This window comes from Rhincodon typus, chromosome 27, assembly GCF_021869965.1.
Source record: "Rhincodon typus isolate 14 chromosome 27, sRhiTyp1.1, whole genome shotgun sequence".
NCBI lineage: Eukaryota > Metazoa > Chordata > Chondrichthyes > Orectolobiformes > Rhincodontidae > Rhincodon > Rhincodon typus.
This window is the reverse complement of record NC_063358.1, coordinates 29,984,866-30,006,513: the sequence shown is the minus strand read 5'-3', so window position 1 is coordinate 30,006,513 and position 21,648 is coordinate 29,984,866. Positions and strand designations below refer to the sequence as shown.

The 21,648-nt window shown below is 38.7% G+C and overlaps 1 protein-coding gene across 1 annotated transcript in view; it reads left to right on the top strand.

The window, feature by feature from the left end:
* Positions 1-21,648, top strand: part of csmd2 (CUB and Sushi multiple domains 2) — a 613,472-nt gene that overhangs the window by 412,730 nt on the left and 179,094 nt on the right. The window contains exons 33-34 of the mRNA XM_048612954.1: positions 9,150-9,266; positions 16,206-16,415. Of these exons, the coding sequence (XP_048468911.1) occupies positions 9,150-9,266; positions 16,206-16,415 (327 nt within the window). The remainder of the gene's footprint in view (positions 1-9,149; positions 9,267-16,205; positions 16,416-21,648) is intronic.

The following is a 21,648-nucleotide window of genomic DNA, read 5'->3' as shown; positions in this document are numbered from 1 at the left end:
AAGTGATGAACACCTACTTTATCTGGACACTGAAAATGAAGAAGGGAATTAGCCTTCTTTCGATCAAACTCTAGACATCAATTTTCATCATCATCGAAGTTGGAGTTGGGAATTTTCCCACTTTTCCAATCCAGTCTTTGTCCAGACTGCTTGGATTTTCATTACAGCAGAGGCAAAGATAAAGGCAAGCTAATGCTGAGGACAGGTTAAAAGGCCTCCATTCTGAGAGCCATAGATTTAACGAATAGCTCTGGATTTGACACCGGGCAATGTATTCCATACCACACAATGCAGAAAAATTCTTTCTTCATTGGATGCTTTATTCTCATGTATGTGAAGAGATATCCACCTAAAAATGCAGTTCTTTTGTGTAATAGTTTGCCAGTCATCACAAATAACTATCTGACAACCACAGTATTTCATCGTCACTTACTGTTTCCAATTGTAACATAGATATATTTCTCATTTAGCATAATAAAGTATAATTTAGGCTACAGCATTTCAAGATGCATAGGGGGCAGTAACATTTTCATTCCTAATATAGACTTCTGACACCTTTTAATCCATGGTTCATGTCTCTACATACCTCCATTTACCCAGTGTAAGTTTGAAAATACATCCAAAATGTGGCCACCTCACTGAAAATAGCTGAAATTTTGAAATACCAATTTCTGCAGCAACCGTGTCATTGCCAACCTGCCCCCATTTGTCCACTGCTGAAAACAGCCAGAAACACTAATGGGAGTGGCACTTCTGGATCTTTGCTGTGCCTGGTGTTTGATTTTCTATCTTAATTGGTCATGCAAAATCAGCTTCTATCTGTCTGATTCTCAGTTATGATACCTGGCAAACATATTATTTCATGGTCACTTTATATTGTGGAAATTCCTCGTGGAAGCTCCGAGGACATTGTTCTAATCCAGATTCTTTAATCCAATATCATAATTTCCTTGAAGTTAATAAGATTTCACGATGTACCTACATTATTTCAATGAAAATCAGTGTTTACATTCTAATCATGTTCCAAATATAAGTCTTTCATTTACAGATTAACTTTGTACCCGCCGTCATCCATTCTGCTTACTCATTATCAAAATGACCAATAATCCATACTTGCCTTGCTGTCTTCATAGGCCACAGCTTGGAAATATTTATTATGCATTTGACCTTGCGCAGCTCTGGCTGACCAGCTTGCTGTCACACTTCCTAAAATGCAATGTCTAATTTAATGGCATTCCTTACAGCAATTGGAAAGACCAATGATCAGATAAGTTTAGCCAATTCCCAGTGGCTCATTAGAATTATCACTTGCTATTCTTTCAAAAATTCAATGATGCAACATCTAGGACTGTAATAGGGTAAGGAGTAACATTCTAAAGGAATGGACAAAAATGTGTTCTTAAATTAAGTATATGGATAGTCAAGAACTTCAGCTTTAAAACTATTCGACACAAGGAAGAGGTGGAGATGAGAGATAAACAGTGGCAGGTTTGGCTTTGAACATTATTCTTTGAACTTCACAGTCTTGTCAAATTTGCTGCTAAGTGATGGGATGGTACTGTCTCCTTTGCTGATTCTAAGAAACCAATTTAAATAAGTTTGGACAAGGTCAATAAAAAACATCAAACTGCTCAGAGTTTTCTGTTAGTTGCCTATCACACTCAGAAGAAGGGAATGGATAATTAAGAAGTCGGAACATAGAGTAGGAGTAGGCCATTCATGCCTTCAAGCCTCCTTCACTGTTCCAGGTCATGTGTAATCATTTACCTCAAAACTATTTTCACACATTTCCCCTTATCTCTTGATGTCATTGATATTTAGCAATCTATTGATCTGTCTTCATCACACTCAATGACTAAACTGGGGTGGAGAATTCCAAAGATACACCATCATCTGAGTGAAGAAATTCCTCTTTATCTTAGTACTAAATGATATAGACCTTATTTAAAGACTGTGTTCCCTGATTTGAGGCGCCCAGCAAGGTGAGATATCCTTTCTGCATCTGTGTTATCTAACTCTTTCATAATTTTGTAAGTTTCAATGGGATCAACTCTCATTCTCTCAGCACTATAGAATATAGATCCACACTCCTCAATCTCTCCTCATTGAATAGTCATGCCTTCCCAAGAATTTGTCTGGTGAGCCTCCACTGCACATTGTCTGCGACAATTATATCCTTAGCTTTGTAAAGCGTCAAAACTACAGACCGTACTCTTAAGAGCAGTCTCACCAAAGTTTTTTGTAACTGAACCAAGAGATCTTTACTCCTGTATTCAAATTTTCTTGCAATAAGACCCAAGAAGACCCAATTGTCTTCCCGATTGCTTGCTGAACCTATGTGCTAGGTTTTCATGTCTTGTGAGCGAGGAAACTCAGGCCCCTTTCAATGGCAACAATTTATAATCTCTTATCATTTAAGAAATATTCTGCCTGTGCATTCCTCCTACTGAAGTGGATAATCTAACACTTATCCATTTAATATTCCATCTACATTGTCTAAACTCTTTTAATGAAGCCTTTTTGCATCATCCTCAAAGCACACATTCTACTTAATTTTGTGTCATTCACAAACTTTGAATTGTTACATTTGGCCCCCACATTCAATTCATTGTACAGTTAGTGAACAGCTGGGGCCAAAGCATTTGTCCTTGTGATCCCCCACTAGTCTCTCAGCCTGCCAAACTGAGAATGGCATATTTGTTCCTACTCTGTTTTCCTTTTGTTAACCCATTGTCAATCTATGCTACTTTCTTAAGTAGTGGAGCTACATTTGCAATCTTTTAATCTGCAGGCACCTTTTCAAGATCTGCAGAATTTTAAAACGCAGCAGCTATCTCTATAGTCAACTCTTCCAACACTTCTGGATATTGGTCATTGACTCATGGAGCAAATTTTAGTGTTCTCAATTTATCTAGTACTACATTTTTAAGAAGACAATTTACTTCAGTTCTGTATTCTTGCTAATTGCTTGGATCACCATCATTTCTGGGAGGTTTCTTGTATTTTCATCCGTGACAACAGGCACAAAATAATTGTTCAGTTTTTTTGTCACTTCCTTCGTTCCCTTGTAAATTTTCCTGTGCTTGTAACAGATAGAATCCCTACAGTGTGGAAGTAGGCCAATCACCCCATTGAGCCCAACCTTCTAAAGAGGATCCCACCCAGATCTACAACCCTACATTTCTTTATGGTTAATCCACCAAACCTACATATCCCTGAACACTATGGGCAACTTAACATGGCCAATCCACCTAACTTGCTCATTTTCAGACTGTGGCAGGAAACCAGAGCATCAGAAGAAACCCATGCAAACATGGGGAGAATGTGCAGAGTTGGCCAAGGGAATCGAACCCAAGTCCCTGGCACTGTGAGGCAGCAGTGCTAACCACTGAACCACTGTGCCACCCACATTTGATGTTGTTAATCTCTCCCTTTGTGAATATTTAATGAAGCTTTGGCAGTGTGTTTTTATGTTTCTTGCTAGTTTACATTCGTATCCTATTCTCCCTTTCTTTATCAGTTTCTTGGTCCCCCTAACTTACCTCCAATCCTCAAGCTTACTACTTATGTTGGCAAATTCATAAGTCTCCTCCTTTGATCTAATATAATCCTTAACTAATTTTGTTAACTCCTGTTGACTTATTTTCCTGTTGAGTTCTTTGCCTTAAAATAATGGATGCTTGTAGTAAAACATTTATTAACTCTTTAAATATTAGCCCTTGCCCGTCCACACTTAATGTATTGTCCCAATCCATGACAGCCAATTCCCTTGCCCATGAACCTAAACTTCAAAACTGACCACCAAACCCCTCCACCAATTGAACTTCTTGTTTATAAATATCATTAGGAGCCTAGATTCTGTGTATAAATGTTACATATGAACTGCCTTTAAAGGTTAGAGCAGCCAAGGAGAAAAGCTAGCTTCCCCTCAGGACTAAACAATGTTGCTGTTGGTGCAAATAAAACAGCAAACAGTTCTTTCAAGTTGTAGCAATGCATTTATTTATATATGCTAAAGCTGAAGGCAGAGACACAAGATTTATCTCCTTCATTTTAATATACACAAATAGAAATATTTTCTGCAAGTGATTACTTGTTGCATTTTACAAGGCAATGTATTTCCTGGTCACTTCCCCTATCCAAGTTAAAATGACAAAGAGCCCATCAGGGGGATCACTTAATTCCCTGCAGGCCATTTAGCAAAGGCAAGCAGCATTGGATCAGAATTTGGGCAGGTGTACTGGGCTCTCACTGGGTGCCCAGCTGGCATCCTGTAGCAAGGATAGGGGTAGGCGGGATGATTGAGAGACCAGTGGAGGAAATGCTAACCTAAGGAAGGTTAAGACCTTGAGGTTCCTTCCAGTGGACACAGGGAAGGATGTCCCACTCTGCCTGACACTAATCTCACAGGAAAATCTGCCAGACTGGTTGTCTGGCATGGGTTTCTCATGCCACCAGTAAAATCACAGCATGGCATGTTGTGGTCTTTAGGTGACCATTACCACCTGTTACAGCATCACAGAATTGTTACAGCGCAGAAGAAGGCTATTCAGCCCTTCATATCTGCAATAGCCCTATCACCTCATGTCAATCTGAAACCTTTCTCCATATCCTTGCACACCATTTCAATCTGAATGCCTCATTTGAGCATGTCCCCATCACATTTCCAGGCACTGCATTCCATTCCCAAACTATTTTCTGTGTGAAAAATGAAATTATCAGAGTTTAGTGATGGTGTGCTTCCAGTTCAGAATTGAGCTATGGTCAGTTTTGCAGGTCACATTTAAACAAACTGGGGATTACAGATGCACCAGTTGGGGTGCTATTGAGACATCAGCTTCATGTTTTTCCTGAGTCGAGACAAAGAGAGATAATGCATATGACTGAAGTGGATGCAAGATCAGTTAGTGGAGACACAGGAGAGATGGTGAGGCATCCCCAGTGAGTGAGCAGGAAGTGTAGAGGACAGGAAATGTTCATGGATTGGGTGGGTGAGAGCTGTTGAATGGACATGATGGCTGTAATAATAAGGGTTGTAGTCTGAGACAAAAGCAAAGTTGCTGGAAAAGCTCAGCAGGTCTGGCAACAATCTGTGAAGAATCTTCACAGATGCTGCCAGACCTGCTGAGCTTTTCCAGCAACTTCGTTTTTGTTCCTGATTTACAGCATCTGCAGTTCTTTCAGTTTTTATGTTGTAGTCCGAGAGTCTTGGTGAGAGACATGTAGCAGAGTTTGAGCAAGTAATGACCTTGTGAGTGTGAGGTCACAGAGAAGATGGAGTCATTAACCTTGAGGAGCACAGATCATTGGCAATCTTTCTACATTACCGGGTGTCACATGTCACTCATGTCACAGCGAGCTGTAGCAGCTGACCGATAAAAGAACTGCCCTCCTTTCCTCCATCGTGTCTACCAACACCTGCAGTTCCGTGGCTATAAGCAGGCAGCAAGCCATCCTTTCCTCTTAGCCATGTGTTGAATGTTGATAATAATTGGTATGGGGTCTAGTTCCTGGCTTGTAGCACCTGAAGCAGTGGTGGAGGTGGACTTTGCATATGGCATCAGTGTCATGAAAACTGAGAGATGCGATGAACATTTCTACCTCTCCAGCCTGTGTGCCTATTTGCTGGAGTTTTGATGTTAATGTGAAATGCTAAATGAAGAATTACTCAATAATAAGGCATTAATAACAGGAGGGCAGATAGAAAAGTTGGCTTGTGAACTATGTGGTTCCTCCTCACTGTTCACCCATTGACGCTGGGGAGAATTCGACTGTTTGGTCTCCTCCCCTTGGTCCTTGCAAACCTAACAGCAGTGTTCCCTGTGATAGTTTTAATATATTGCAATTTGTATGAATATAGAGATTATTTTTTGTATTCCAATTTTCTGCTATTGATGGTGGGCTGTCATATTGGACAGTGATGGATGGCAAAGTCCTGTTATTGAATCACATCATTTACAAATGGTGGCATGAGATAAACGTAAACAAAGAATAAAATTGAATTATATTTTTTCCAAGGATGGATGTGTAGCTGAGTACCAAAACATAGCACAATGAATGCTTTCCAAAGAGAAGTGCTGAAATCATGCTCACTGATTCAGATATTCAAGGCAATGGGAGAAGGGGTGACATTTTTGTTTAAACAAAGAAGACAAATGGAGGCACAGGGTAGCTTTTAGGTTGGTGCTTCTACCTTCAAAGACACATTATCTCTGACATGCTTCAGAATTGAATGAAATGCATATAGATTTATAAAACCATTACATGTCTGGTGGGTAATAAAAGACAATTATGTATCATCCCCTCATCCCACAAAATCACGGGAAATGGAAAATAATCTTGCATGCTAAAGGGCTTGTGTTTTTTTTAATGAACAAATGTGACTTAATTAATGTTTAAAATTTCCTTTGGAAGCCAAGCTTTAAATCCTGTTTTCACCCTGAATGAATGTTAGTGAACAGATTCATAACAAGCAAAGATTGTGCATACGACTTTTATGAATCAATTAAAATTGAGATTATCCCTCCCAGTCCCAATGGGATAGATATAGGCAAAGACTAAACAGTAACCTTTAACAACGTCTTTTTAGAGGGAAATGTATGATGACTGGATGGAGAAAGGATACTCTATCAGCTGAAACACTGCTCCTCAGTTTTGGACACTCAATGTGAAGCAGGATCCAAGTGAATGTTACAGCCATTGGCAGTGAATACATAGAAATAGCTATTTATCCTTTCCTCACCTTTTTTGTAGATGCAGCATTTTGGTGTACTGTTGAAAACTGTGCAGAACCTGTTAGATTGTGCGGGTTGTATTTTTTGCTTGTGACAACTTTCAAATCAATTTTAAGTTTGCTATGCACTAAGTTGGCTGAAGGATTTTTTAGCCTATTATAATGTAAGGTTTCTGATTTATATGTATTCTAATGTCTTTTATTTTGGAGTTTGGATTTTGAACTAGTGACATGTGAATTTTGGTTTGTGTGTATGAGGGATTTGACAGTATTTCTGGAGCTATGATTTAAATAAAAGGAATAGTATGGGAGAGGGAATTGTTGAGGTGAATATGGGGATTTGTTTGCATTGTGAGACTATTATGAGTGGGCAGAATGAACATTGAGGAGCATTAGCTGCTTGCTTTCTGTTTAGAAGGATCAGTTTTTTTTTGTATGAGGGAAAACCCATAGCTTGAAAGCGTTTGTTTGTCAGTTTGCAAAAGCCTTGGTTGAAGTTAGATGTATGAATGGAGTGAGAGAAAGAAGCTGGTTCAGAAAACTAGGTTGCCACCAGTCTAAACAGTCTAGTTTGAAAATTCCATACCAAAAGTTGTCAGTTAGAAACTTGAAGTGCTGTGTGAAGTTGAGAGAGTCTAAGCTCCGTATGACTAATCAAGGAACCTCTTGAGATCAGGAATCAAAAGAAACCTAGAGATGTGATAGAAAAATGATCTCCCTCTGGTATTTGAATATGGTAACATGATGGTGTTAGGATAGATGAGATTGTACTTTTACTGTGTTTTAGCATCTTTTAAACTATATTATATGAAAATAACAGAATTTGTTTTATTTCATCTTCCTTATGTTACAGATGAGCTTCTGCTTTATTGTTAAACCAAGTCTGCAGTATTAAATGTTCGTGTTTTAGTGAAAGACCACCTTGTTATTGAAAAAAATCTATCGAGCCAGATATCAGTCTGCAATCAGTCGGGGCAGCACAGTGGCTCAGCAGCTTAGCACTGCTGCCTCACAGCGCAGGGACCTGGGTCTGTATGGGTTTCCTCCCACAGTCTAAAAATGTGCAGGCTGGATGAATTGGCCATGCTAAATTACCCATAGTGTGCAGGGGTGCGTAGAATAGGTGGATTAGCCATGGGGAATGCAGGGTTACAGGGATTGGGTAGAGGCTGCGTCTAGGTGGGATGCTCTTCAGAGGGTTGGTGTGGACTTGACTGGCCGAATGGCCTGTTTCCACACTATAGGGATTCTATTCATGTGACGTGTCCAGCATTAACATCAGCTGGGATCATTACACTATTGAAAATGTCTCTCTCTCTCTCAGTCAATCCCACTGTGACAAATGGTGAAATTTAGATTTAATAAACTCTGAAATTAAAACTAGCCTATTGGTGACCATGTAACCATTGTTGCTTGTTATAAAAGCTCATCTGGTTCCCTAATCTGCCAATTTACCCAGGTCTGGCCTACATGTAACTTGAAACTCTCTGTGTTGTTATTAATAAATAACTAATTAATAAATTAATTAACTTGGACAATAAATTCTGTCCTAGTCAGTAACTTCCCACGAATGAGCAGTAATTTTTAAATCTCAGTAAACTCAAGGGGATGAAGGTCCTATGATTGCTAACTGCAGTGAAAAGAAAGTGCTCTTTATAAATTTGTTCACCATTGAAACACAGATTAGCAGTTTTTATTAAGATTAGTGGAGGTCAGAATTTTTTTGCCCCTTTCATTCTACTTTTGAGCATAAAAATAATTATTTACAGGGTATAAGTTGATCAGTGCCTCAATCTGGTGTAAAAGCAGTGATGCAGCTTTAAAAAGTATGAATTTAAGGCTCAAGGCTGTCTTGGAATTTAGGCCTTGATAACTCATTTGGAGGTTTTTTTCTTTTCCTTTGATCTGAAGATAAAACATGATGCTGGTGAAGTGTGTGATACTGCAGTGGTTTCAAGGGCTGAGGGTGGTAAGAGACCATTGACGAGGATTATATGAAGTCAGGTGATCATTCGCATTCCTGTTGGTTCATAATTATATTTTTGCATTTTTTTTAAAGTTTACCTCTTGATGACTTAAGCACTGAGCAGGCCAGCTCAATAGCTTCAATATTGAGTTTCACATTTGGGGTTAAAATGAGATGCCTGGCCCCCCATTAACATATTCAAGAAGCCTAATGCCTGTTTGAGATAGCCACCAGAGTAACTTCGAATGTTGTCCAGTCCAAATCTAAGCATTTTTCTGGATTGGGAGTTTGGTCCCCAGAGTTGGCCCTTGTGCCCTTATTATAAGTCAGTGAAATATGATGTAACAAAACCCAGTTTTGGCCCCTTCTTTCCTTTATTCTATACATTAGACAAGTAGTTTTACTTAATAATTGTTGATTTTTATGCACATGTTTTGAATTTTGTTCCAGCACAATGTGGAGGGACTTCCACGGATACCAGTGATGTGATCCTGAGTCCAGGCTTTCCAGGAAATTATCCCGGTTACATGGATTGCATTTGGAGAATTTCATTAGAAGTTGGATATGGTAAGTAACATGGTGTGCCAGAAGGAAAAGTACATCTAATTTGAGTAGTGCTGTTTTTGGACAAAGTGATGTGGCTCCTGAATTTCAACAAACAAGGGTTTAGTTTGTCATTGTGCTGTGTGTCTTTTTAAGTTTCAGTTTGGTAGTGGAGGTAATGCTGAGTTTTTTTTTGTTTGCTAATTTACCTTTATGCACTTAGTACAGGAGATGCCTTTCTCCTCCAGTGATGGGTTCAATGCCAACAAGTGAAATACACGGTGCCTTTAAATATAAGAAGCATAGTCAGATTGCAAATTGTCAATGCGGTAGATCGCCCAGTAATTTCCCATGTCAGTGAGTCACAACAGTGATTCACTCTTTATTTTGCGGGAATATATTTATATGGTAATATCTTCATTCTGCATATGGGTTAGGCAAATCAACATCTATTCAGCAATGATAATTTGTAGATTGACAGTGCAAGTATCAAAAATATTCAATGCTAATTTTCTTTTCCACGCGCAATTCTGCACTATTGATGGAGTTGAATAGATAACTGAGCAAAAATGAAACCAAAGGCCAGAGAATAGGTTGGACATGGGTGATCAAATCAAATGATCAATTATTTTCTAAGACTATGGGATCGTCTCAATCCTTTTACAATTTTGAGACTGCTGCTAAATATCATCATTTAAGTTCATGAGTTTGCAAGTTTGTAATTAATTCCCTGAAAGGGTTCAGGGAAAATTTTTTTTTTCTCTTAAAACTGGTTCACTTCCAGTGGCTTACTTCATTAGAAATGACACTGATGACATTGCAAAACCCAATCCATAGTTTGATGTTTTATGGAACTGACATTTATACTTGACCCTCCCTAGAGTTAATTGGTGATGCAAGGATAGATTGGTAGGGATGGATGCACTTTGTTGATTAAACTGGCTGAGAACATCTGCCACTTCAGCTTCACCTGAAGCTCAAAGCTCTATTTCAGGCACATTTGTGATGGATTATGCAATGAGTGCATGGCTCTGCGTGACCAATGACAATGATTTGAGAAGAAGCTCAAGTGCCACTTGCGATTAATAATCATGCACAACAGCACGAATAGCAATAAAATTAATACACATAAAAACAGAAAATGCTGGAGAAACTCAGCCAGTCTGGCAGTATCTGTGGAGAGAGAAATAGAGTTAATATTTTGAGTTCAATATGATGATTCTTTGTCTTAACTGAAAGCGGCTAGGATATTGTGGTTTTGTTGCTGTAGACAGACATGTCGGAGAAGTGAGTAGAACAGATGAGTGAGTACCCCTGGACCAAAAGGCAAAAGGAATGCCAGTGGTGGTAAAGAAGTGATTGAAATGTAGAATAGGTGAAATCGATAGATGTGAACAGGAGAAAAATGGTGTGTTTTGCCGAAAGCAAAGTCCAAACGACAGAAATAAAACATGGCAAATGGTGAGATAGGGAGGATGGGTGAGGGGAGGCAGAGTTATAATCAAAATGGACAGCAGAGATCATGCTCTGAAGTTGCTAATCTCAGCATTGAGCTCCAGAGGCTGGAAAGTACCTCAGAAGAAAGTGAGTTCTCTTCCTCCAGCTTGTGTTGAGCTTCACTAGAACATTGGAGCAGACTCAGCACTTGCTCCTGTGCTAACATTCCAAATCTGCACTTGCCACAGTTTTTAAACAAAGCTGAGCACCCTAATTCTGTGGATCTCTGCTGTCCTGGGTTATTTATCTAATCTGTCTGACTTGATTTGTAAAGTATTGATGTAGTGTAGCTTAATCAGCGCAAACAGATTTACATATCATGCACAAATGATTATATCCCAAGATATTGAAATTAATTCTGGTGAAATGCTTCTAGCTGAATTCTCTTCATTTCCCATTTGGAACCAAGTCGTCATTTTAAATGTGCCTTGCATTAATTTTGTTATGTTAATGTAAGCTGTTAGAGTGATGCATGTTTCCTGCATTATTTAATTACGCAAGTTCTGCCTCACAGAAATTCGTATTAGACAGATAGATCTCAAATTCTTATTTGGGTTCTTTCAGTTGGCAACATATTACGAGAAAGGACAGAAATAGTCACATTGAGACTTGTTAGAAATTACATTTCTGTGTTTGACGGTGATCTGGACAGAGCAAAATAATATATGTTTCAGATCTTCTGTTTTGTTCAAAAGGTAAATTTCAATTTGTTTTCTGAACTTAGGGATTGATGTTCACTGGGTATGATCTGACAAACGCATGGTATGTTAAAAGAGTCACCCTGTCATATTAACACCATTATTCAGATAAATTTTCTCTTTCTCAGCAATGGTAGTAACCTTCTTCATAGGTTGTATAACTGTGTCCCACTCTCGAACTTGAGCACATTAGCCAGGTTGAAACATCAGTGCAATATGAAGGTAGCACCACACTGTCAGAAAGATTTTTGCACCAAAGTCCAGCCCTAGGGTGGACATCAAGGACCTACTGACACTATTTGAAGAGAAATAGACTTTTCCTGGTTTGCTGGTCAACTTTCATCCCTCAACCAATGTTGAAAAAACAAACTAGCTGGTTGTTTCCGACTTTGTTATTTGTGAAGCGTTGCTTTGAATGTGACTATTGTGTTCACCAATGAAACAAAAGTAACTACATTTCTTAAGTAATTCATTGAATCTTTTGGACCTTCTGAGGACAAAATGTCCTGTGCCATATAATTGGAAAAGCCCTCTTTTGTTCAGATCTGCAGAGTATGTGTATCAGCAGAAAGGTTTTGATCTAAAATGTACACATTTATTCAGCTAACAAGATCTCTAAATCTCAAGGCAGATTCAAATTTGACTTTCAAGGGAATTTTTCATGTGGATGGATCGACAGTTTTGCCTGTGACACAAACATACCAACATGTCTATCCCAGCTGTTTTCCATGCAAGTGGCTAGCTGTTTGTCTGACCAGGCTGATTTGGTAACAGAACTAACTGAACCCCGTTATGTGTCTTGTGCTTGTATTTGTTCATAAATTCATAGACAATATAATGGTACATCAAAATTAATAACAAATTTATTATTCAAATCCAAGTTTACTGATCTGAACAGAAAAGCAACATCGTACTGTGATTTACGTTTTAATTTTCTGCTCATCATAGCTGTTGTGCTGTTAACAAAATATCCCACATTGACGGATTGAAAGAACAACACCTGGTCTGTGTTAAATGATAAGTTGAAAATTTATAATTTAGTAAAATACTTTAAATTTTGGCATCCTGGTTGAAGTGGTTGATTTGACTGCAGAATTTTCTGCCCCAAATCCAGCTAGCTTTGCAAATTTGAATTAGAATTCAAATAAGACATAATATTAAAGTTGTCATTTTCTTTTCATGTGGAAAACTTCATTGTTGCAGTCATGTGACACTGCATGAGAAGGAAAATAAGAGAACAAACTCATTTACATTCCTCTGTGAACACATCAGAAGGTGACCAAAAGGGAGTGTAGTGAAGTGAACTGCAAAACTAAAGCAGACTAAGAGCTAATATAATGATAAATTCCTGGAACCCAGTACTGATTGATACATAGACTGTAGTACACAGATATTCAGCACCCGAGATTATGAGATCTGCAAAAGGAGCGGGATATGATCAGTTGTGTAAATAAAATCTACCATTTTTGAAATTCTGCTTCAGTGATTTAAATGAACCAGAGGCTTAAAACAGTGGATATATCAAATGAATTTAATTCCACACTTGAGTAGGTGGAAAATGGAAAATTATTGAATGAGAAAGGGATGTGCTGAGAGAAACAAAAAAAAAATGTCCATCCTTGAGAAGATGACTGTTTCTGTTCAAAGGATAGATCATTTATAGACACAGGAAAGAGGTTCCTTTCTAACAAAGTTTTCATTAGTAAATTTTTCACCACAGAATTAAGTATCAGTTTGGAACTCTATTCTTGTCCCCTCAACAGACTGTGGATGGGTAGGTCATTTAAAGCATTCAGCATTGATTTATGTTCCTTCTTAAGGAATAAAAAGTAGGAGCAGGACAATAGAAATGAGATGCATATCAGCCATGATCTAAATAAATGATGGAGCTAGTCTGTGGATTGAGTCATCTTCTCCTTTCTCTTACCATATGAAATACCGATCTCCAGCATCTCTCTATTCAACTTCAGTCCCAACAAAAATGTAAACTTGCCTTCAGGTTGTGTTGTTTCTAGTGTTTCTACCTTTCTCAGTTTGTTTTTAAATCTGTTTGCATCTCTTATCCATAATCTGCCTTTGCAAAGTATCAGTTGACATTTTGCAAAGTATTCCGTATATTCAACCTAAAAATTCAACTATCGTGCTGACTTACTGACGATAATTGCTGGAGGTCATGTAGGAGCAACAAGTGAAAAACGCAAGAAGCAGCAACAGTAGCACATTAAAAGTATAATAGACAAAAGTTTTTCGTTGGGGGAAAAGAAAGTGCTGTGCATTGTGTTCATTGCAACATCGCAAGTATGTAAAGCTTAGTGATATGTTTTGATATAAATGATGACATTCAGTTCTCTGCTTTTGATTAACAAAGGAAGGTTTAACAAATAATTTTTCACAGAGTGATGCCTCTTCGGTTTTCTGTAAGATGCCTAATTTTCATCAAAGAGAGGTTCTTGCTATGAATCATTTTACTGAATTTTAACAGATTCTCAAAAGCATACAGTGTTGTTGAGAATTATCTGCCTACAAAGTAATGTTTACAATGCTTTATTTGTTCAAACATACCTCCTACTGCGATACAGTTATTGATCTGTTTCAACAAATGAAAACTAATTAGTTTGCCTAGGGAGATGGTAAAATAAAACAAAAGTGGCCTCGAAAGTAAATCCTTCCAGCTTTCTTTTTTATGCTCTCTGCTGTCTGTAGTACCACATGAACCAACACCTTCATGGCTATTGTTCACACATGATTTGGGATAGCTATGGCATTCTGCTACAAAAAGGAACACAACTTAGACTATTCTGGACCTTACCCAATATCAAGAGAAATATATTTCCAGTCAGATGCCAAGATGGATATTTTAATCAGATGTTGAAATTTTAGTTAATTTCTCTGCTGAGAAAATCCCAGTTGAAAGAATGTCAGTAGGTTAGACAATAGACTAAATGACGGGAGTGATTGTAAGGCTGCAATGAATCAAGAGGTTCGGATTGTGTAAAGCAGGATAATAAACCTGAAATGCTTTTGAAACAAAATTTAAACACCTTGAGCCCAAATTTTGGTGCTGGTTGAAAATGGAGGATGTCAGGAATCTTAACCCTGCTGCCTCCAATGCCACCATCAAACTTAGTGTTGAGATTCAGATGTATTGTAGGCACGGGTTGGAAAATGATTGTCTGTACAAGGTACATGAACCAATGAAACGGTCAAACCTGTAAATGAGCTGCCTGGAAGTGTCAGGAAATTCCCACAGCTCTCAGAAGGTGTCCAGACTAGGGTCTGGAATGTACTTCCAAAGAATGTGGTGGAGGTAGGTTCAATTAAGATATTCAGAAAAGAATAACATGGTTTATTTGAAAAGGAAGAATGTACAGGGTTACAGGAAGAAAGCAAGAGAATGGCACGAAGGGAAATGCTCATTTGGAGAGATAGCACAGACATAAGATCATAAAATCTCAGAGCAGGAGTAGACAACTCAGCTCCTCAATTGTGCTCCACCTTTTGATATAATCATGACTGATCTCATCTCAAAATCATCTCCACTTCCCTGCCTGCTCTCCATAACCCTTCAACCCATTACTTATTAAAAATCTGTCCATGTCCTCCTTAAATTTCCCACAATGTTGCAGCATCCTTCACATTCTGGGAAAGTAAATTCCACAGATGCACAATGGTTTGAGAGAAGTACTTTCTCCTCATCTTATTTTATACCTCTAGCTCTCATCCTAAAACTAATACCTCTCGTTCTAGATTGCTGCACAAGAAGAAACATCATTTCTACATTGACTTTGTCAATCCCCTTTAGCAACCTCTCAAATTCACATGGATCTCCTTCCATTCTTCTAAACTCTGGACAGAATAGGCCTAAACTGCTCAATCTCCCTTTACAAGACAAAACTCTCATGGTGGACCAAATGGCCTTCCTCAGTGCTGTAATAATCCTGTGATTGTAGAAAGAAGTATCAGACTCCACAAGATCTGTTGAGACCTGTTGTGATGTATCGAGCTCCATTGAAGACATCAGATGTGTTTTTATGAATGTGAATGCTTATCTCAAAACAGTGTTGTCTGCAATGTAGAACTTTAAGTATCGGAACTATTTTTCCTTTGTGTGAATTGGAATTTATGGATACTAGGTGAGTTGGAGTTGTAAGTCAAGGAGGAAAGGATATCAGTGGAAGTAGGCACTAAGTTAGTATGAGGGGCTATGGGGGAACAGGTAGAGTATCATAGTGCAACAAAGGAGATGAGGGGCCGTTGTGATGGGTACAGGAGCATCAGATGGCATATGAGGAATGAAGGGCCATAAGATGTGGGTAGAATCATTAGCTGGCATGAATGGGCAGCGTGTTGGCATAGTGGCTAGAGCTGCTGCCTACACAGCGCAAGGGACCTGGGCCAAATGCAGGCATATGGGACGAGTTCAGCAGAGGAAACCTGCTCAGCATGGATGTGGGCTGTGTAAATTTTGTGCCAATTTCAGATACTTAGATACGTGTTATAGGGAAGCAATATCTTGCTTTTCTGAGAATAGGGTTGCAGCACATTATTGGGTCCTTTTGATCTTGAAATCATTGGAACTGATTCTGGATGCAAAAGAGTTGAAAATATTCCATTTTCCACTTTCAGAATTCCTCACTTGATGAAAGCTGTTCTTATCAATGTACATCAACATACGTGTTTGTTCAGAAGGACAGCATTTATTTAAAATATAATTCTCATTAGCTCTGAGAGAGATCCTGACAGTTTTAATTTATTTTATTTTTTTTAGGGGCTTATATCGAATTTCGGAACTTTTCCACTGAACCTAACCACGATTTTGTTGAAATTCGGAATGGACCACATGATACAAGTACGGTGATTGGCAGATTCAGTGGAGCTAAACTCCCACCTTTTCTGATGTCAACCTCTCATGAGACAACCATATACTTCCACAGTGACCATTCGGAAAACAAACAAGGCTTTGAGCTTATGTACCAAGGTAAGGATTCTAAAGATAACGGTAAGTAAGTGTATCATTGAAATATTACAATGTCGCAAATGAGAATACAAGATCTGAGCATAAATCACTGTACTTTTTAATTCCTAATCCAAGTTTCTACCAGGCAGAGAGTCTGGATGTATTTGTCAGGATGATTGGCACCCTTTTATGTTTAATTCAAGTGAGTTGGTCAAGGAATATCCTTGATGGCAATATATATAGAGCAAGAGTGAAATCATATCGCGCTCCAGATAAAGCCCAATGTTGTGTTAGTTTGGACAAGGAAGATTGTAGAGAAAAACAGCTTGACAGTACATTGTGAGACATGGTTACATTTTTGTCCCTTTTAGTAATCGTAGAAAACTGCATGACTTGTATATTTTATGAACATTTTATGAACATTTCCTTACAAACTTTCAAGACATACACAGAGAAAAGCATTTAATAAGAAGAGTTTGCTAACCACATAATTAAGTAACTGTAATGACATGAAAAACCCTGAAAATGAAAGTTTTATGGATTTTAAAGGCATTGATTTTAAAACAATGAGTTTTTCTTTAATCCATATATATTATGACAGCAATTGTGTTCAGTCTCTTTTTTTCTGGGATCAGATAAGTTTGCGAACAAAGACTTGGATAAAGGGCCCAAAAGTATGATTGCTAAGATTGCTGATGACAAAAAGATAGATAGGAAGGTGTCCTGTTTAATAGGGGTAATTGATCTGTGATCTGTGTTTCACTGTGTTGGCCTATTCGCTAATCTTTATATTTATACTGGATTGCTTAAGCCTTTGAGTGAATCTAGAAGAGTCAAGTGATTGACTCCACAGAAAATATGTCCTGCAAAGACACCAGTATTTGAGTTTGTAAATTCAAAGATGTAGAAACTTCTGCATATCAACTCTTCAGAATTAGAACTAGGTTATCTCTGCATTGCTCTGCAACTTAATCCAAACATTGTGTGGAACTTGAATTTGGTCAAAAGAGAACTTCGATTATGCAAAGGACACAGGTAGGTAATGCAGGTGGGCAAACATTTGGCAGATGGAGTCTGACATGGGAAAGAGTGAACTTGTCTATGTTGACATGAAGAATAAAATATCTGAATATCGTTCAAAAAGAGAGAAATTGCAAAACTCTGAGGTACAGAGGGATCTGTGTGCTGAGTGAGTCACAAAAATGTTAGTGTGCAGATATTGCAAATGATTAGAAGGACAAATTGAATAAATTACCATTGATTGTAAAGGAAATAGAAAGTTGTGAAGTTTTGCAACAGTTGTCGAGGGTGTTCTTGAAACCACATCAGGAGTATTATGTGTGGTTTTGGTCTCCTTACTTAAGGATCTAACTCCATGAGAAATTGTTCTGAAAAGGTTCTTTTGACTGATTCCGGAAATAAATGAGTTACCTTATGAGAAAAGGTTGGACAGGTTGAACATGAATGCATTGGTGTTTAATAAATAAAAGGTAACCTTATTCAATCACATGAGGGAACTTGATAGGATGGATCTTGAAAGGATATTTCTCCTATTGGAAGTGAGTGAAGCTAGAAGTCACAGTTTAAAGTCAGCGATAAGGAGAAATTTGTTCTTTGAGAGATTCATTAGTCTGTGGAATTCTCTTCCTCAGCGAGAAGTACATGCCAAGTCATTGATTTTTTTCAAAGCAGCATTAGATAGATTCTGATTTGGCAAGGGAGTGAAAGTGTATTGGGGGTAGAGGAAAATAGAGTTGAGGCCATAAGCAGATGAGGCATGGTCTAACCAAATGATAGAGCAGGCTTAAGAGGTCTATATCTTTCTCCTCTTCCTAATTTGGATATATGTTAAGGTGATTTATTTTTCTTTTACAGCCAATACTGCATGTTTCTGAATTTGTCTCTTATCAATAGCAATTTGTAATTAGCTGTGAGTGAATGCATAAGAAGGATCCATGCTGAGATTGGAAAATTACTTTAATGAGAATTTATAAATCCATTGTATGTTCTGAATTGAAGCACTGGTATTCCGGCTTTCTGCTCTACATAGCTATTTTACTGCTGACTTAAGGCACGTATTAGACAAATATGATACCAAATTAGCAATTGTAAGGCAAGGGTCCAGTCAAAGAGTTCATGTAAACTATAACTCATATTTGAAATTGATTGTACAGACACATAATTCATACATATGTTGTTGCTTGTATGCAGTATTTGTTCTGATTTCCAATATTTTATCATACTTTCTGCATCTGGCTTTCACACTGGGGGCAGAAATGACTGTTGATTGATCACAGCAATATTACTAAGAGATAATTTACAGTTGATCATTGTGTGATCTTTGATCCAGCATCTATTCCTTCATCAGGGAATATTTCTCCTGCTTTAAGCCCACTGCAATTGAGATCAGCTCTTTCTGTTCTGAAAGCACACAGGACATCCAGAGTATGAGGGAGCAACATTGGTATTCTGTCAAGATGATGGAGACCAAAATATCTCAGAAACGTCAGTTAATTTAAGTGAGCCCTGAGATTTCATGGAGTAGCCTTCATAGTAAGTCACTTTGGGCACAAATGGGATATCCAGCACAAAGTATAAATGGGGAGTACATGTCATATGAGCTGACACACAAGTTTCCCAATACAATTTTCTTTTGCTTGTGAGCTGAATTCTAATGTAACAGAGGCACTGTTGACTGTTTTATGAACTTCACTGCACAGACAGTCTGGGGAAAGTATATATGTGTGTTTGTATTGTTTTTATTGTTACATAATAAACCACAGTACAAGCTTAAACCTCACAGGGGCTGTTTTTATATCTGTTAAAATGTCTGAGGATTGACCTTAGGTTGTCGGCATCTTAACCCTTTTACTGCCTAGTAGCTGTCTAGATTCTCCACGCATTGTCTGACAAAGGCTTATTTTCAAGGGAGAAATGGATTAACTGGCAATCATATGGTATTACAAATGTATTTATGGAGTTTAGTAGAAAAATAATCTAAAGTCACAAAATCTTCTGTCCATCACCAAGTTCTGTGTTTCCTGAAAAAAAAGCACAAACAGTTGAATTTTCCTCCTGGAAGATTTTAAGAGCTTGTCATAGGAGGTAACTAAAGCTTTAATGGAAGAGGCATTTTCACTGTTGATGGAAAGGCCGTGCACTCTGTTAAAAAGCTGTGACGCAAAGGGTACACATGCGCAAAGAGAAAGCCAACATCACTGATACACAGCAGCTAGCCTCAAAGATGGCACGGCAAGGCCTCTGCTTCTCGAAAACTTCTTCAGATTTTTATGTGAAAACAAAAGTACAAAGCAGACAAACGGAGGGTGGCTCTCGCTCCTGGTGCCAGGGTTTCCCAGTCCCCCACACCCATTCCTGGCACCAACGTTTATCCTTGCTCCCACATGGGAGGGGTAACTTTGGTTCATTAGCTCCAGCCTTTCCAGCCCCCCTCGTCAATGCTGCATGTCCTGATGTTGATGTCACTGCGTACAGAATGTGGTGATGTCCATGCACGCACAGATGCTTCCTGTAAGTGTGTCTTGCTGCAGCCGGTTGATATCATGGGCCATTGTGCAAATGCAGAGGCCATTTTCTTGTTATGAACAGGAGGCGACGGCCTCGTGACATTATCACTGAACTAATGATCCAGAGTCCCAAGTAACATTCTAGGGACCCAGGTGGAAACCTTGTTCATGGCAGATGGTGGAATTTGAATTCAATAAAAATCTGGAATTATGAGTCTAATGATGATTATGAAACTGTTGTCAATTGTTCAGGAAAAAACACATCTGGTTCTCTAATGTTCTTTAGTGAACGAAAGTGTCATCCTTACCTGGCCTGGCCTACATGTGACTCCAGACCCACAATAATGTGGTTGATTCTTAACTGCCCTCCTGAGCAATTAGGGATGGGCAATAAATTCTGGCTTAGCCCAAGGTGCCCACATCCCGTGAATGAATTTTAAAAATCACTCCGCTGTTAAAAATGTAACCTGTCGATATTCTGATTATTTGAGCGAAAGGTAAAGGCAGGAAAAGAACAATATTAAGTAGATGGAGGAAATCTGCAGAAACATGCAACCCAAAGGGGCCTGGAGGCAGGGGGTTGGGGGGGATGTGGTGGTTGGAGTGGTGGTGGGGGGAGACTTGTGAACAAAACACTTGTAATCAGGTAGGTGAATGGAATGTTGGTCCTTATTTCAAGGGTTTGGAATAAAGGAGTAAGAAAGTCTACTGCAACTGTACAAGGTGCTGGTGAGACAATATCTGGAGTACTGAGAGCAGTTTTGGTCCACTTATTTAAGGAAAGATATTATTGCATTAGAGGCAGTCATAGAAGGTTCACTAGGATGATTCCCCAACTGGAGGGATTGTCTTATTAGCAAAGGGACTCTACTTATTAGAATTTAGGAGAATGAGAGGTAATTTCATTGAAACATATAGGATTCTTAAAGGGCTTGCGAGGATGATTTCCCTCATGGGAGAGTCTACGACCAGAGGGCATAGTCTCAGAATGAAGGGGCACCAATTTAAGATTGGGATGAAGAGGTTGTTATTTCTCAGCCAGTTTTTAGACTTGGGAACTCCTTGCTTCAGAAAGCTGTTGGGGAAGAATCCTTGTGTATATTTAAGGCTGAGATAGATTCTTGGTCAGGAGGGGAATCAAGGGCTTTGGAGAAAGGGCAGGAAGGTAGGCATACAGTACAGAAACAGACCACTCAATCAAACTTGTCTTTGCTGACCTGATATCCGAAATAAATTTAGTCCCATTTGCCAGCATTTGGCCCATATCTGCTCTAAACCTTTCCTATTCATAAACCCATCCAGATGCCTTTTAAATGTTCTAATTGTCCCAGTCTCCACCACTTCCTCTGGCAGCTCATTCAATACACACATCACATTCTGTGTGAAAAAGTTGCCCCTTCGGTCCCTTTTAAATCTTTCTCCTCTGCCTTAAGCCTATGCCCTCTAGTAATGGATTCCCCCAACCCAGGGAAAAGACCTTATCTATTTACCCTACCCATGCCCCTCATGATTTTATAAATCTCTATAAGGTCATCCCTGAGCCTTCGATACTCCTGGGAGAATAGTCCCAGTCTATTCACCCTTTCAAGTTTCACAACATCCTTCCTACAGCAGGGAGACCAGAATTGCACATGATATTCCAATAGTGGCCTAATCAATGTCCTGTACAGCCACAACATGACCTCCCAACTCCTATGCTCAATGCACTGACCAATAAAGGCAAGTAT